The sequence below is a fragment of the Botrytis sinoallii genome (genome assembly GCF_014898435.1).
Source record: "Botrytis sinoallii strain Bc 23 chromosome Unknown BSIN_001, whole genome shotgun sequence".
Lineage (NCBI taxonomy): Eukaryota > Fungi > Ascomycota > Leotiomycetes > Helotiales > Sclerotiniaceae > Botrytis > Botrytis sinoallii.
Genome location: NW_024066028.1, coordinates 5795909 through 5812509, shown reverse-complemented (window position 1 = coordinate 5812509; position 16601 = coordinate 5795909). Strand labels below are relative to the sequence as shown.

The 16601-nt window shown below is 43.3% G+C and overlaps 5 protein-coding genes across 5 annotated transcripts; 3 read left to right on the top strand and 2 right to left on the bottom strand.

Annotated features, from left to right (window-relative positions):
• Positions 1-1675: 1675 nt before the first annotated feature.
• On the top strand, positions 1676-2656 carry EAF02_001172 (uncharacterized protein; the record flags this gene model as incomplete). The annotated part of the gene is made up of 1 exon (XM_038897220.1): positions 1676-2656. The coding sequence occupies one exon, from the start codon at positions 1676-1678 to the stop codon at positions 2654-2656; it is 981 nt and encodes a 326-aa protein (XP_038764079.1).
• Positions 2657-3466: 810 nt separating this feature from the next.
• On the top strand, positions 3467-5502 carry EAF02_001171 (uncharacterized protein; the record flags this gene model as incomplete). Its single annotated transcript, XM_038897219.1, has 7 exons — positions 3467-3637; positions 3695-3816; positions 3866-3902; positions 4047-4309; positions 4353-4444; positions 4494-5295; positions 5346-5502. 7 exons carry the CDS (start codon positions 3467-3469, stop codon positions 5500-5502), a joined length of 1644 nt encoding a protein of 547 aa, XP_038764078.1.
• A 941-nt stretch (positions 5503-6443) lies between these two features.
• EAF02_001170 (uncharacterized protein) lies at positions 6444-7808 on the bottom strand (the record flags this gene model as incomplete). The annotated part of the gene is made up of 3 exons (XM_038897218.1): positions 7657-7808; positions 7163-7578; positions 6444-7070 (listed from the first exon to the last, which is right to left on the bottom strand). The coding sequence occupies exons 2-3, from the start codon at positions 7334-7336 to the stop codon at positions 6444-6446; spliced, it is 801 nt and encodes a 266-aa protein (XP_038764077.1). The 5' UTR covers positions 7337-7578; positions 7657-7808.
• A 2179-nt stretch (positions 7809-9987) lies between these two features.
• Positions 9988-14246, top strand: EAF02_001169 (uncharacterized protein). The gene is made up of 3 exons (XM_038897217.1): positions 9988-13041; positions 13124-13470; positions 13530-14246. The coding sequence occupies exon 2, from the start codon at positions 13135-13137 to the stop codon at positions 13468-13470; it is 336 nt and encodes a 111-aa protein (XP_038764076.1). The 5' UTR covers positions 9988-13041; positions 13124-13134; the 3' UTR covers positions 13530-14246.
• A 447-nt stretch (positions 14247-14693) lies between these two features.
• EAF02_001168 (uncharacterized protein) lies at positions 14694-15372 on the bottom strand (the record flags this gene model as incomplete). Its single annotated transcript, XM_038897216.1, has 3 exons — positions 14694-14991; positions 15107-15258; positions 15316-15372. 3 exons carry the CDS (start codon positions 15370-15372, stop codon positions 14694-14696), a joined length of 507 nt encoding a protein of 168 aa, XP_038764075.1.
• Between the last annotated feature and the right edge of the window lie 1229 nt (positions 15373-16601).

Genomic DNA, 16601 nt, shown 5'->3' with positions numbered 1-16601 from the left:
CATTTTTCCCTATGCGATGAAGGAAGAAAGTAAGTCAACTTCATTCTACTCTTTACAACGATTCATTTACGTGTTACTTTGCTGTCGCCGTCTGAAAGGTCTTGTACGAGACGTGACGACTAATGGTCAACTTATGGAGAATCGAAGGATGTGCTCTTTCATAACGAAGTTCAGCGCTACTTGCACCAACCTAGCCTTTCAGCCGTTGCAATAGCGCGAATCAGATCTCATTGACAAATATCAACCAATCCACTTTTCACTTCTGTGATAAATATCTCAGTATTACAGCATTATGATATAATTTGCGATAAATGACCTTCTATGGCTCAGCACAGCCGTTAGGAGGCCATCTCAGCATTGCGCATTTTGATACCAGGGCTACTTCATAGACTTGATTGTTTAGCATAGTACGGGGGAGTGGTTTCGAGAAAAGGTATGCCTTCAAAGGTCTGCAGCTGAGCTTGTGATATTACATTGCAAGTACCCGGATTTTCGTCGTCTCATAATTCTTGCTTATTTTGGTCATCGGGCTGATCAGGAAGACAACACTTATTCCACAACATTTTTACCAAAAGCAATTAGAAACATGCGAGGAGATAGTCTTTTTCGAGTTCTATGCTCTGATACCTGATACCTGTGACGATACATTGGCATCTTTTTCGCTGTAATTGTCCATCAAATTGGACTGGGCTAATGCCGAAATTTCCCAAAAATAGCGAGCTGGGGTAATACAATACTGCATGATGATTCATACGGAGTTGTTCCTGAGACCGCAGAAAGCGGGAGGAACCATGTTCTTATGTGTTTCGTAAGACCTCGGGATGAACCCTTAATTCGTCGCTAGGCGAAAATGTCTTGATGCAACCTCCATGTACCAGGAAGAGAGCAGGTGATTCAGAACAAGTGGTCAAGAATTAGTGGAGGGCTTACTGGTGGGTCTGTCTTTAGCGTGGTAGTATCACGATAAGAAGTCCGGATGTGATATGCATACTAGTGCTATACTAGGAGATGAATATATAAAATGGTACCCAAAGATTCTCAACCACACGGAAAAATGTCGAGAAACCCTTATACCATCCGAGAAATTGGAGGCTGGTACTCATACTTACTACGGGCCGGAATAACTGGCGTTTTCTATGCATACTATTGAAAGATATGATTTAAAAACGGTACAATTCACTTCCAGCATAACTCGTGAAGATTTAAAAATGAGAGCGTCTGTAACAGCGATGGAACGGCAAGGCCCTTGTGTAACCAAGCAACCTTCAATATGCCAATATTTTCATGGTTGATATGCATGTCAGATTCATGAATTTAAGTTTGTGTTGCTTTTTCCAAGCTTACAATTGCCTGCACAGGGTTGGACTTAAATTTGGAGATCAGTGGGGGGGGACTTGGCGTCCTGCTGCCATTTAAGACATTTCCTGTGAAAGAGGTATATCTTCAAAGGTTTCACATAGCTGTGGTTGACTCGTTAGTGCTGCATGTCGTATCTCATACCCAGCTGACGTGTGCCCGACATACCCGATACTATGCAATGCGCGCTTAACTGGTTAGTGACATAACATAATCTGTTACCTCGTGTATATCAAACTTGGAATATATTATCTCAACTCCCGAAAAACCTTCCCAGTTCCCAAATTCCAATGCAAGATAACCCATCAAGTTTTCAATCATGAGCAATCAACGCCGCAATCACCTCCTCTTGAGCAGTCCTCGCACAGCCTCCAATCTCTTGATTACAATCCTCAATCTCGAAAATCAACCAAACATTTACACAACCGAAAGATCCAAACATGGATATTTCTTCTTCGACAGCTTTCACACCCGGAAGTATCTCTTCACTGCCGATTCACCACATATGAGAGATTGGACGCAAGAGGATAGAAAGAAATCTCTGGCAGCTCATCAGTCCTGCTTCGAAACTTTGCGTGATCATGCTATTGTCGCAGAATCAGAAGGGAAATTCGCTTATGTTAAAGAACATGCGGCTTGGCTCATAAATCCTGTTGCGCTAACGAAATTCATTTACGATGAAGAAGTTGGGGAAGAAGAATGGACTGTAAAAGCTTTTGACAGTCAAACACGTTCCATCGGCAATGATACGCTTCTACCAGATGAATTTTTGAAGGAATGGATGCCAACGTTTTTAATTCGTCATCCTGCATTGGTTATCCCTTCATTCTTCAGAGCTCGTCATGACGTGGAGGGATTAGAATATGCGAGAAAAGAGTGGAAATGCTGGAAATTGGACAGGACGATGAAATGGTCGAGAGATTTGTATGATTGGTACCGTTCTCAAGGTACAGAGGAGCCAATCGTTCTCGATGCTGACGATATCATGACGAACCGCGATATCATGGTTAAATATGCGAAAATGATAGGAGTAGATCCTACGAGATTGAGGTTTTCGTGGGACGTGGAGTCGACCGAGAAAGACTGGGGAGAATCGACGTCTGCTTGGAGAAGGATGAGCTCTACATTGCGATCTTCTTCTGGGATTTTGGAAGGGAAAACTTCAGCTGGGCTAGTTGTTGAAGAAGAGGTGGAAAAGTGGAAAGAGGAGTTTGGAAATGAGATGGCGGGGAACTTGGAGACTTGGGTAAAAGATGCCATGCCACATTATGAACATATGAAAGCCAAGCGGCTTACTTAATGCATACTTTATCGTAACCTTCATGCATATGCATGGCATCCGTTTAGTACAATGATTAAGTCTACAAATGGAGAAGGGCACCATGTTTCGGAGTTGTCGGTGGTGTGCAAGCCACTTATTGAATAATTGATATATTTATCCTTTCTATCTTTAGCCTGATATCTCCTTGATTGTGTGCATATCTACCTTTCCAAACAATACTACAAGCAGAGGAACTTGTAAATTGAAAACTATTTCTAATGAGTTTGAATATGAAAGTGCCTTTTGAAACAAGTTGTCACACATTACATGTAGGGCACTGTATGATAGTGGCCGTGAAGCCACTTGCGCCACTTACTCTACCTACAAAATGCTTGTACCATCCCTTTTACATTCAAAAACTCACGATTTACATTCAACTCTAACGATTCAACCAAACCTCAATCCCCGAGATGTAATAAGAAGAAATTCAGATTCTGAATGATCTTATTCTATTATGTGTGGCTAGTATGTTCCCCAATAAACTAGGCTCATTGCGAAATGCCCAATTTGCGCTACGTCCTGTAACAGATCAAATGAAATTTCGAAAAGCTCTTGCCAGACAGACGAAAAAGGAATCCTACATGATATTCATTTGAGATATCTGGAACAGGAAGGAAGTTACCAGACAAAATCGTCCAATTAGATCACTTGGATTACGACTTCCTTAATGTCTGACGTGGACAAACTTTGGTGTTAATGTATGTCATCTTTCATGTCAGAAAACATAATAATATCGAAAGATATACCTTTAATAATTTCATGATTGAGTTTCCCGATTATTCAATCAACATGATTCTTAGGATCCTGTTATATGCTTTGGTCATTAGTGGTGCCAATTCGAGCTTGACCACCACCACCAATATCCCTGGGACTACATTTCTAGATCTAAATGAAGCCAGTATTGAAGATCTTGCAGAAGGTCTCAAGGATAAAGAGTTCACCAGTGTCGACTTGATCAACGCAAGTCATCTTAGCACCCATGCATCAGCTTGGAACCTGCCCTAATCATTTCAATAGGCCTATACAGCCCGGATCAACGACGTCAATGATGCCTTGAATGCAGTGGTCGAAATCAATCCGGACGCCATACTTATTGCCTCTACGCTCGATAATGAGCGATCAATGGGTACGCTTCGCGGGTGAGTTCTGAGAGTGAATAGATGTGGCATCTTTAAGCTGATATTTTAGTCCTTTGCATGGAATCCCTATTTTGATTAAAGATGTAGTATGTTCTCTTCTTCAGTTCGAAGGACCTTGCAACGGAAGCACTTTCTTCGTCTCAAACGCACCAAATACTCTTCAAATACGTTTTCCGCTTTTCATCGTTTGATTCCTATACTGTTTCAGCTAACAGTAGTATCTTCCATAGATCGCCACAAACGATAAAATGAACAATACTGCTGGATCCCACGCACTAAGCGGGGCTAAAGTGCCTGCAGATTCAACCATCGCGAGGAAACTTCGAGAAGCTGGAGCCATTATCTTAGGAAAGACGAATCCCAGTCAATGGGGCCATTTCAGATCATTCAGTATCAGTAACGGCTGGTCAGCTCGCGGTGGACAAACATATGGACCATATTTTCCCCGGCAAGATCCCTCTGGTAGTTCGAGTGGTAGCGCGGTGGCAGCGACGTAAGTGATGATTCTAGTAATAAGCAAAAGCTAACCTGTTAAGACTGGGATTAGCAACAGTTTGCTTGGGTGCGGAAACTAGTGGTTCGATCATAGCACCTTCTCATTATAACAATATTGTTGGTATAAAGCCAAGTATGTGCAATTCTGATTATGATTTTGACTGCTTACTAAAATATCACAGCGGTGGGATTGACATCACGTCATCTTGTAGTCCCAGTCAGCGAACACATGGATACTATAGGGCCGATGACGAAGACTGTCAAAGATGCCGCTTATGTTCTTCAGAGCATCGCAGGTGTTGATCCTTTGGATAACTATACCTCTGCGATTCCGTATGGAGCTAACCTGGACTTTGTCAATGCGTGTAACATCTCGGCTCTCAAAGGTACTCGATTGGGCGTACCTCAAAATGTAATTTCACTCATGTCAGACAACAGTACGGGATCAATGCTTGAGGCTTTCAACAAATCTTTGGCAATTCTACGATCAGCTGGAGCCATTATTATCGAAAATACCGATTTTCCAACTGCACAAGAATCCATCGATAATGGTTTATTGACAGTCCAAATCGTTGCAGCAGATTTTGTTGTAGCTGTGGAGAAATATCTAAATTTACTAGTGTACAATCCGCACAATATAAAAGACTTACCCGATATACGCGAATGGACTCAATCTAGCCCACTAGAGGGCTATCCAAATAAACCTACGGACGTTTGGGATGCAGCACTACAAAACTGGAATAACACCGATTATGAATTTTGGCGTACTTACCAACGAGCCCTAGACTGGGGCAATGAAGGAGGTTTACTGGGAGTAATTGAGCGATATAAACTTGACGCTGTTGTTTTGCCGTCTTTGTTCTCTTCAAACTGGGCTGCTGTTGTTGGCGCGCCTATCATATCGGTCCCGATGGGAGCGATGCCGTCTGATCAGCCTATAGTATCTGATGCTGATGGGCTAGTATCTGCGGGGCCTAATATTCCGTAAGTAGTTTGATTTGCGGAGTGCGACCAATTATTAACGACAGATCTAGATTCGGCTTCAGCTTCTTAGGAGCAAGATTTACAGATGCAAAACTCATTGGGCTAGCCTATGCCTTTGAGCAAATAACAATGAAAAGGAGAACGGTAAATCCGTACATCAAGCCGAGGACCGATCTTCGAGATGTGGTTGGGATGCATTGCCAGTAGAGAAGATTCCGGTAAAGGTTCTTGTGATCACCATTGAGCAGGGTGTTTGAGTTCCGAACACTGGCAACATTTCACTCGTTTCCAAAGTAATCTGTTCATTGTCCGAATATATCTCCTTCTATGGCGAGTCTTTTCTCCTGTATGCAACTAGAAGGCTTCCATGGATATATAAACGAGTGCAACATAACTATGCTTGCTCGTCCGTTGATTGTTTCAGTAATTCCCCAACTCTTGATCTTACTCCAATTCCACTTTACTGCGGTGACTTTGATCACAATAGTTTATCCAACTACATTGGACAAGCCGTAACTTGATTTGATTGACCATATGTCGAATACCGTACCGCAAAAATCCCCTCTGATACGATTTGAAGCATATGAATGGAGATGAGAAGACTTTGGAATTAGAACACAGTCTTAGCAATATGTTTGGGGTATACTTATCTGGTAGAGTTCATAGGTTTCCGTGGCAATTTGAGGTTTATATCGAACCTCCACCTTTAAATAACCATTCATTTACCTCGAATATGAGGGCTCGGAGTAATCGTTCTGTCATTTTCACATCTTTCTTTTCGACATGTGGCTGCCTTGAGGAGGAGTGAGCATTCTTCATATCATGAATTGCCTATCTATTATCATTGGAATTACAGTATTAAAAAATTCATGTTTCCTGGCATATAAAACGGTTCTTTGAGAAGCTTGGTCGTCGTTGATGTATCTCAAGTGAAATACCATGTGCCCGAGGGAGGTCATCAGGCATTGGAGTCATCTCACCCAGAACTTTCGTTAGGAGTCAGCATCAAGCACGCGATTTTAGGTATCAGATACCTATTAAAATGCATCAAAGAAAAGCCGTCCCAAGCCCTTCTAGATAAAAGCCCTTTATGATTCGTATTATACAAACTTTCGAAATGAGTAGTCCACATACTGGAAAAGAAGTCCTTAATTATTACCCAAGCCATTCCCAGTATATTCCACACCTTCTCTCCCAACCTTCTCCCAAAATCTCCTCAGCCCCAGAACCTTCGCCCTCGCCGGAATTTCCCTCCGCTCAACCTTCTTACCCCACGTCCCTCTCCCTGCAGCGCCCTCACCCCTATCTACATCCCTCCCAGCAAACCTTCTAACCAACCACCTTACTTCCACCTTCCCTTCCCTCGTCCCTTCAATCTCTCTCTCTTTTTCTCCCACCCTCCCCCTCCATCCCTCCACCCACGCCCTCAGTCCATCTTTAACCCTTTCCCTCTCCACCTTTCTCTTGATTCCCACGAGCCCTGGTGCTACTTTTCCTTTCCCGTATCCATAGCATTCTTTCGGCAATACATTTTTCTCCACCAACGTCTCGATAGAAGGTCTTTGCCCAAGCTGCCTATTAAGTTTTATCCTGATAAGATTCCTCCCCAGACTTCGGGCAGCAAGTGAAGTTCGGGTAATGTATATTCTTTGACTCATTAGATCCGTAAGAGGAGCTCGATGGGAAAGACGGCGAGACAGGGCGTTGGATGCATCATGGAGACGCTGTGCATGGAGAAGGGGATCGAGGCAGAGGGTTCGGAGGTGATGAGATAGCTGCGGGCACACTTATCAATGATCGTTCACGGCGTCATGAGGAATCATAGTTTCAAGGGGTTTGGAATAATTAGACAAATATCATAACTTACCCGTGAAGCAACTAACAAGTCATTGACGTCCAGATAGGATAGGATTTCGAGGATCAACTCGTCGGGAAACTGCGATAAGCTGAGCTTCCCGATATCGTTATCGCTTTTGATCTCGTATCGTAGCGCATTTTCCATTGCGGTAGCTCTTTCATCATTCTGCGAAGCTAACTCCATGATATTGTGTATGAAACAATATATCCAGCTGCTAATTTGTGATTGATTGAGAAGAAAATGAATTGAATGGATGTCGATTGTAATGGGATTCCGTCGTCGTCAGGAAATAGCGGGGGTTCATCAAGCTGCTGCAGATGCAGTCACGGTTCGGCGGCATCTGAGACATTCCGAGACAAAGAATGAACGTTTCTGATAAACAATCAAGCGCAATTTCAATATATTGACGACAACTTACTTTTTTGCTTGTAAAACTGCTTGTAAGTTAAAAGAAACGATGAGATATCCATTTCTGTGAAATCTTCACATCGTAAATTTCTTACCAAGTCGACTTTGCTCGAGTTTCCGAGCTTTCTTGCTCAAGCCCCTTCATTTGCCTCCGCTTAGGCACATCTGCGTGCTGTGAAAATTAATTGATGGAAGAAAGTAGGTAACTAAATTCTATTTTGAGGTCAAAATATGTTGTCATTCTCTGCCTCCCTCATACATTCAATAAAACGATACGTATGTAAAGATGATCAACTCAAATATGTAACCCCCTCCTTGAATCATGCTAGCCTTCCTCTTCTCTCAAATTGCTATTGATGTCAACCTTTACTCGAGAGCGACAGCAAACGATCATCTCCACCACTCGTCATCGCCCATCACACCCATGTTCAACACGCAAATTTATTCCTGAGACCCCAACACGACCTTCTATTTTCACACTACACGTCCCTCAGCCTCTCATCTCCCAAAAATCAACACCTCCGGCAACACCAAAAAGCAAAAATCAACCACATGATAACTCCCCTTCGCGTCCCACAAATCGACCTTCCTCGCTCTTAGAGCCGCAATAATTTTCCTTCCACCTTCTATCCCCACATATAGCAATATCAGGTAAGGCGTAACTTATCGGTAACTAACAACCCTACAAACTAGACCGACCTGCCGACCCGCCAACTCACCCTCAACACCAGCAAACCACAACCAACCAGCTCCTCTTCATCAGCCCTGCTTACACGATTGATGGACTATTCCCAAAACAACTCCATCTCCGATCATCTATCGTGCCCCGTGCGTGCAAATCATGGGTTGTTAGGTACAAAGTAGGTACCATGTTCTACTATAAAACGTGTATATCATATCTCCATACATACTGTTCATGTAAGGTGGAGGCGTGTACATGCTGTCAAGCTACTATACGTAGGTACAGTACATCATACTCGTGTCATTATGGGGCATGCATCTCAAATGACAGGGCAATCCACTTATCTAACTCAAAATCTTTTGTGTCGTTTGAGGTCATCGCGAACTTCAATAAAATCTAGTATGCATAGTACAATGATCAATAGATCGATCAGTGAATAAGGCGTTCTTGTGATGATAGTGACCCGAGTACACTACAGTACAATCAATTTTCAATCGCTCACTCAATCGGTCATGTAATCATCGATCTTGTTTGCGATTTTTGTCCTAACCCACCTACCTCAAAATTTCAATCCGAACCTTCCCAACAACTTCCCCGTCATCCCAAAAATGCCCAACACTTCGGAAGCGACCTCTCACCTCACTATTCATGCAATCAACCTTCTCTCTCTCTCTCTCTCTCTCTCTCTATTCTCCGTCCAATACATCTACACAACATCAATCAATCAATCAATCATTATAAGGCGACAAGTCAAGATCTTTTAAACTTCCCAAGGCCCGACCACAAGGTCTGGTCTCGACCCCATCCATCACGGTACCACCACTCCCTCACCCAACCAAAATCTCCGTAGCCCACATACTTGCCACCGGCTCCGTACCGGCCCGAGTTTAGTATCGCAGCTTATGTTTGCAAAACTATCCATTCCCTAAGATCAACCGGTGCTTGCTGACTCCTCACTAAACTTTTTACGCCTCATATTTACCTCTCCTAGACCGTATCGTAGACCCAAAATTGTCCCGCATTTACATACATGTTTGATATACTTTTCATCGTAACAACTCGATCCGAGGTCTTGTATACCAAGACGCAGGAATACATGTGCACCTATCTAGTATCTACCTACCCACCTCTCTATCTGAATCTTACCATTTTCTTGCGAGTCAGTCATACAGAAATCGTTGACCAAGCAAATCACGCCGATGCAAACGCACTGTAACTCCATTTTGGCAAATGTAAGGTGTCCATAATTCGCTCACCTATCTATCCATAGGCTACTTGATCAATTGGTCCATCCATCGGTCAAAGACATCATGCCCGAACATCCAAGATCCGCACACCTACATCCTACGTGTGTTGAATATATTACGGTTATCAAAAGGTGGTGTGGTAGTGCATGCATGGGATGCCCGTCCTTTACGATGTCGTGGTTCTAGCTTTCCATTACTTCGTACATCAAATGTGAAGATCAAAAGAAGGCAGACTTGACCCGACATGTAGCGACCCCAAAGATGACCAACATATGCAGGGTAGCTTGCTGCACACGTTGAATGAATGACACCCTTTCTCATGTTATTTCTTTGCTAGTATCTATTTCTGACCTCACATACACACTTCTACAAATTTTTCACTCTGAATCTCAGCTCGTAAACTTGGTCCACCATGTCATGACAGATATACAGGTCGCGTAAGAGGCTAACTCAACTATTGATTCGAGAAGCAAGCACGCATCCTTTTGCACGTTGCAAGTTATCTGACCACCTTCAAAAAATTCTACTTGCAATCAAGTAAGCACTATCACACATCATACATTCGCTGCTTAATTAACTAGCTTGTTAATTAATCTATGAAATTGCGTTTTCTAGAGTCTTCCATACAGAACCCCTCACAGCCAATAACTCAGGAACCGCCTCTCCCGCGTAGCTCCATCCAATCAAATTCTTCAATTCGCCTCATGCCCAGCTTTTTCCAGTACAAAATACCAATTGACTTCATTGGAGCTCTCATAAGTAAGCCAATTGGTCGGTTTGATTCGTCCCTTACTGTAATTCCGCATCACCAATTCAACACATGATTCATTTCAGTCCCGAAAGTAAGGTCAGTAGTCATCGCACTTTTATCGTCGCGCGCCAAATTTTGTGACCTTCGAAGAGTTGGAGAGTTTTGATCTATGTCGGAACTGGAATGTTGTCGATGCTAATTCCCGTTCTATTGATGCTTATTGTTTTCTTGGGGGCGCAGAACTCTAAATTTCTCGCTTGTGAGCCCATTGAGGGGCCGTTGTTATTGTTAAATTTATCGTCCGTGAGGAAAGGGGGCCAAAAAATTAGAAGCTTCAATAGACGTAAACAACGATACAAGCCAGTTCCTTCGCCATAAACAATACAACTCATACTTTGGATCATCTCATCATGCATAATTACACTGAGCGGGCTTTCAATGATCCTAGAATCTGCTTGATTTTATCACTTTAGACAAGTTCAGCTGGCTTTTAACTCCCAACCCCTCGTTTTCATCTGGTCGGTGTGCCAGGAATGGATAAGATACATTCAAGTACAATAACCCTCAAATAGAATCTGCCTCACTGGAATGCCTTTCCCTCTTACTGTCCCCAGATAAAGAGATGAAACTGCTCATCAGTAGAAAACTTCCTGAAATCATATGATAAATGACACATAAGATTGGCATAACACCATATGAACGTCGAGATACAGAATCCCTGACCCACGCAAGTACAACGTAAAGTAAGGCAAACTGAAAAACGGCCACTTAGCTTTCATCCTATGTTTGTGATGTTTGTGTGTCTGGCTTAACTATGGTCTGGCTGACACCTGCCATGCAAACACGACAGAAGTACTAGATATCTTTCGCCCCCCAAGATGCACATCCGATCTTTAGAACCACATAGCGTTGGTGTGATGACTTCATTGCATTAGTATTTGCCACCGATACAACGAACAATTGCGCTCAATTGCCTTGTCCTTGACGCCCCATAATATCGACTTTCACAATTTGAATGCTGACCATACTGATATGGTCCATCAAAAAATGAAGAAAGCAAGAAAGATGATTATTATCTGCATCATCGGGTCTTTCCTCGAATGACCATTCAGGGGCAATCTGAAGGATTTACGGCGAGTTACCACTTCCCTTGGGAGGGGACAAAATGAGCTTAAAGACCGGAAGCGATTAAAAAGTGAGGCCGCATACTCTAGCTAGAATATGACAGAATTATTCTCCGGCGGAAAAATGCGAGAGAAAACAAAGAAGGTAGTGTGTTACCTTGAGAAAATGCTGATTGCAGCCCGACAAAGCCGTAGTTTGAGAACCTCGATATTGTAATCTAGTTGCGACTTGCTCGGCCAAACCTAGGTCGCCACGTCAGTGACCATCCGAAGCCCTTCATTGGGACCATTTCTCTCCAAGCTAGGTGTGCAGTGCATCGTGTTAACCAACAGCTTAGCGAAAACATTGTAGGTGTGAGATACGCCGTGAGTGGCGAGAATTTGTGACATCTTCTAGCTAAGCAGATCGGGGTATGCTGGTTTGCAGACGCATTGTATGGATGATCTTTTGCTTCAAGGCTTCGTCCGTATCTGACAACACATTGATTTCTGACCACCTTGATCTCGGCAAGACGGAACGGACTCTCAAGTCAATATGCATATCGAGGCCGTCTTCTGCACAATCTGCGGCCATGTAAACGTTGCAGAAAATAGAACAAGCATTCCAGGTGGCTTGCAATCACCAGACTGTAAAAGTATGTCCTGTTATCAAACACCCCTTTCAGGCAGATATGGCTCGATGCGAATCTGGCCAGAAAGCAGGGAGTTATCAACATGTGACAATATCTCAAAGCGAGATATGCTGGATTAAACGTCTTGATATCAAGGATATAGATTAGAGAAGGAACGAGAAGAAAAGACAATAGCCAATAGTGTTCTACTACCACAGCCAGTTCATGAGAATGATGATGATCGACCGACCATCATTTGTGATAGACTCCGGTTGGTTTGGAATAAGAAGCAACCGGCAATTGTGTGATAGGTTTGGGTCGATATCTCTCCACAAAGAAGGTTGTTACGGTCCGTCCTTGGGTCTAGCGGGTCTCTCGTTGCAAGCAGAGAACGGATGATCCAGTAATCAGGAAGAGGATTTGTGGCAATCAGTAAAACCAAGGAAATGACGGGATAGGAAATTCATAACGTGATTCCCATAGCGTAAACTTCTACACTCGGCAGGGGGCACACACGATGTTGCAACGGACTGTGATTACCAATGCAGTAATTCTAACATGATGAAGTGTCCACCCTGTCGAGACGAGAGAGGTAACTGAACGCGAGGGAACTTGAGCCAAACATCGGCAGAGGGTAGGAATACGATAGGTGCCAGTTCTTCTGGCGATTGAGCCAAGGATGTGATTAGTTGCATGTATGTCTTGGTGAGAAAGGCACACGGATATGCACTTCGTTTGTTGGCTCGAATGGAAGCGTGGAAAACTCGAGGGGGCTAGTAGACAAACACGCTGCAAGGCTGGGAGGATTGTGACGGCGTGGTTGTCCGGACCATGAACAATGCTGTCCAAATCGTGTATAAATACTCCTCTTGATTTCCCCAAAGGTCTAATAACCACCACCATCATCAACATCCTTCAAACAAAGCATCTCAACAAACGATCTCTCAACTCTTTCTTGATCTCAAAGTGTCATCGCCATCCAGTATAACAACCTCACTCGAGACATCATCAGACGTCGTCTCTGATCTCAAACATTCTATCGATAACATATCCGTACTTCGACCAGTAAGTTTGAGCCATGAAGCCTTGTCGCGTTTCATATGGTGTGTTGTAGAGAAGCAAGACTAATATGAATGGTTACACATAGCTCCCATCAACATGTGTTTTTTCGACCAGTGCCAATTCGTCTGTGGTGACTACAAGTGGGGCCACTTTCGACAACATTGTGCCAAAGAATACCGTACAGGCGAGACCTGCGGCATGAAATTGGTCATGACCACATACCAGAGTCATGAAAGGTGCAAGATTTGCACGAAGATCGAAACAAAATGGGGCCGTATCCAGAAGGAGCAGGAGCGTGTACTTCGATGGAAGAAGGAAAACGGAAAGAGTCGCCAACACTCAATCGAGGCGTCAGAGGAAAAGATCCGGGACCTGCAACAAGAGGTCAATAGTCTCGAATGGCAACGCTCGCAGAATGCTTTAGCTTTGTGAAAGGTAAGAGACCAATCGCTTGTCCGAGTGATAATGTTTGATGCTAATTCCTTTCTCAGTGAAACTTTCCACATAACACGATAGTACAGAACTAGCGAACTATTTTGTCGCGTTTCGAATTTTTTTCATAGGGTTTTCTTTCTTTTGATGGAGTGAAATGATGGAACGGAAGAGTGGTCTTTCATTTAAGGATATATTGGAAATGATTGGTCTCTGGAGACAGATGAAGGAATTGTTTTGGAATTAGATAGTCTCACGACTTAACGATGAAACGATCATTTGAACAAGTTCCTTGAATTTGCCAATAAATTGCCAATGACTTGTGGATATGACTGAACTCTGTTAATGGAACCGACAATCTGGTCAAATGTTGAGGGGCCATTTGATGTTGACCGGGCGCTTAGATGAAGAAATTGGGCGGCTCGGGAAATTAGTGTATGCGAGCTAAATGCAAGCTTCCTTGAACTTTCGGGGAATTGAGGCACCATCCGAAATCATAAAAGGCGATCATATCAAAAGACTTGTCGGAGAATTTGGCCGTCGATGATGATCAATATCCTTACGATAATGAAGAAATCCCACTTGAATGTTCCTTCTTGTGGGTCGCGATCTATATATATACATAGCGAAGTCTCGTTCTGTAGGTATGTGTTGTGATGCTGTGTAAAACTTTTCCTATTGCAATTAGCCTAATGTCCATTCTCAACCATACACACCTGGTCGGCAAATTTATCATCACTGAACAGTTTTCTTCATGAAGAGGTTGAAATAAAGATACGGATAACAAATATATATATATGGTAAGAAGAAAGGAAAGAAGTCGAGAAACGCTTTCCAAAAGAAAAAAAATCTTCAACAGGATCCTCCCTTCCCTTTATGAATTTCAGACTGAATGACCTTGAGTGTAGTAGTAAATTGTAACGTGGCTAATCCTCAATGGATATCTGTGCAGCCTGACTGCAGAGCATGAGAGAGAGACGTGATAGGCTCTGATTCATGATCAAGTAACCAGTAGGCAGGCGCTTTTGACAAAGGAAATGCTTGAATGATACAACGCATAGTCAAATTACGCTTAGCTGGTCCAGTCAGAAGTCGATTCCCGATACTCCTCCTGGGAAATTGCGGCAGCATGATGGGCCGTGGTATGAGGATATTGTAACGACCTTCCCAACTCCAATACGCCGTGGAACACAAAGATGCCCGTATAAGTTCGAATCCATGTTCTACTCCATGGCCGACTCTGCATCTGCAAACCCTCCTAATAATGGTCCTACGTCTTCTGATTTGACCGGCTTGTACTTCTTCATTTCCTCCACATCTTCATCGTCCGATGCCCAACCATCGGAAATTGGGTGGGTACTTTCGACGGGGGTTTGTTTTGTATTGCTCGATCCGTCCTGTGATGGCATCTTGGCTAGAACTTCCTGATACCGCAATAGTCTTGCGTCTTGACCATTGTACATAGTAACGGGTGCTCGAGGGACATTTTGGGGGACCATGGCGAAGATATCAACGAGATGACTGGCACAAAAGTTAGTTAGAAAATTCATCAATGCGATCGATCAGTTGGTTCCACGATGTGCAGTTTATGGATTGAGGGGTGTCGGTGTGGAAGAAACGTTTGGAGCATGCGTACTTGGACGTTTGCGCTACGACCCTTTGCAAGGCCTCTGTCTCCCTTTGAACTTCTTGTGGATCTGCTTGAATGGCATTTGAATCTTGGTTCCCGAAACTGCCGTAATGATGAGGATGTGCATCGTTTTCGAATAATAGCCTTTGGTCTTCACCCTATTTGCAAAGTTGTCAGCGACTGCTTTATTTTGTATGTGACAGGAGAAATCAAACCTCGTCCGACGAATCCCGATTACGTTCCAGCCCAAGACAAGAAGAACAATTACCCATTGTTTCTACCCTCTCTATCCCTCTATGTTCTGTCCTGTCTGTCTTCCAACGACTCAGGGATAAATTGATCCCACACACAACACCAATTGTACTACCTACAATCAACCATCGACAGACGAATCTTAGGGATCAAAACTCTGGAAGATCGCTAATATCCAGTTACGCGACAAATGTACTGGATTTGGATTGTCTTTGCGAAAGCAAGGTGATGTTGATAAAATTATTCAAAGAAAGCATTTCTTAACTTTTTGGAGGGAGAAGGATGTTTCGATAAGAAAGTTGATTATGATGGAGATCCAACTTCCCGGCTAAATTACGGTTAGACATTTTTAGTGATTGGGTAGCCTTCAAGGTACTAGTGAGTAAGCTGACTGAGCAACCAAAAATATCTAATCGTCACTCCCTTCATTGTCACTACAAACAAACCTCACAGGTAAATATTTTTAACCTCACTTCCGATGTCACCCCTTTCTCATTCCAATTACTGATATGATATATACGGCAATAGATGTTCAAAGTTCAATAATGACGCTCTGCTGGGCCACTGCCGTGGAGGCTTTATCGCTTCGCTCTGGGAGAGCGATTCTTTCTATCTTCACTGGTTCTATGTATAGTAAAGTTGAATGGCGACCCCTTCGTTTCTTTAGCCAACCTAACAAGAGCGAAGCGAAAAACCTCCACGGCAGTGATCCAGCGGAGTGTTACCAATCCGTCTTCCCTGGCCCAACTTTCCTTTCCTTTCCCCGTTCCATATGTTAAGTCAATTTACAGGTATTCGACTAATCATCCCTTAATTAGACGGGTTCAATATCCTTCCATCATGGAATTTGCCCCTCTTCCCCTCCCCCTGGGAACAACATCACTTTCTTTCACTAGGAACATAGGATTATTTATGTATGCTCTCAACAATATCGGAATCTCTCAAAGTATGCTCTGGTTTCTTGAACATTCTATCACCGTCAAAATCTTACAGCTCGGTATACCCGCTGATCTACAATTTGACTGCTGCTTGCAAGCAAATTTTTTTCACACAACAAATCCAGCATGTTCTGGGAATTTGACTACATCACCTTTAATCATCTATTGCTGCAATATCACTAAGGAAGAAAGGAGGTTCTTGGAAATGTCCTTGCTCTGCTTCTGCTGTTCTTTGATAGCTTCGATGCGTTGGTTACTTGAAGAGATCTCATCCCTTACTTGGTGACAAACCCACCTTGCAAAGCCCCCCT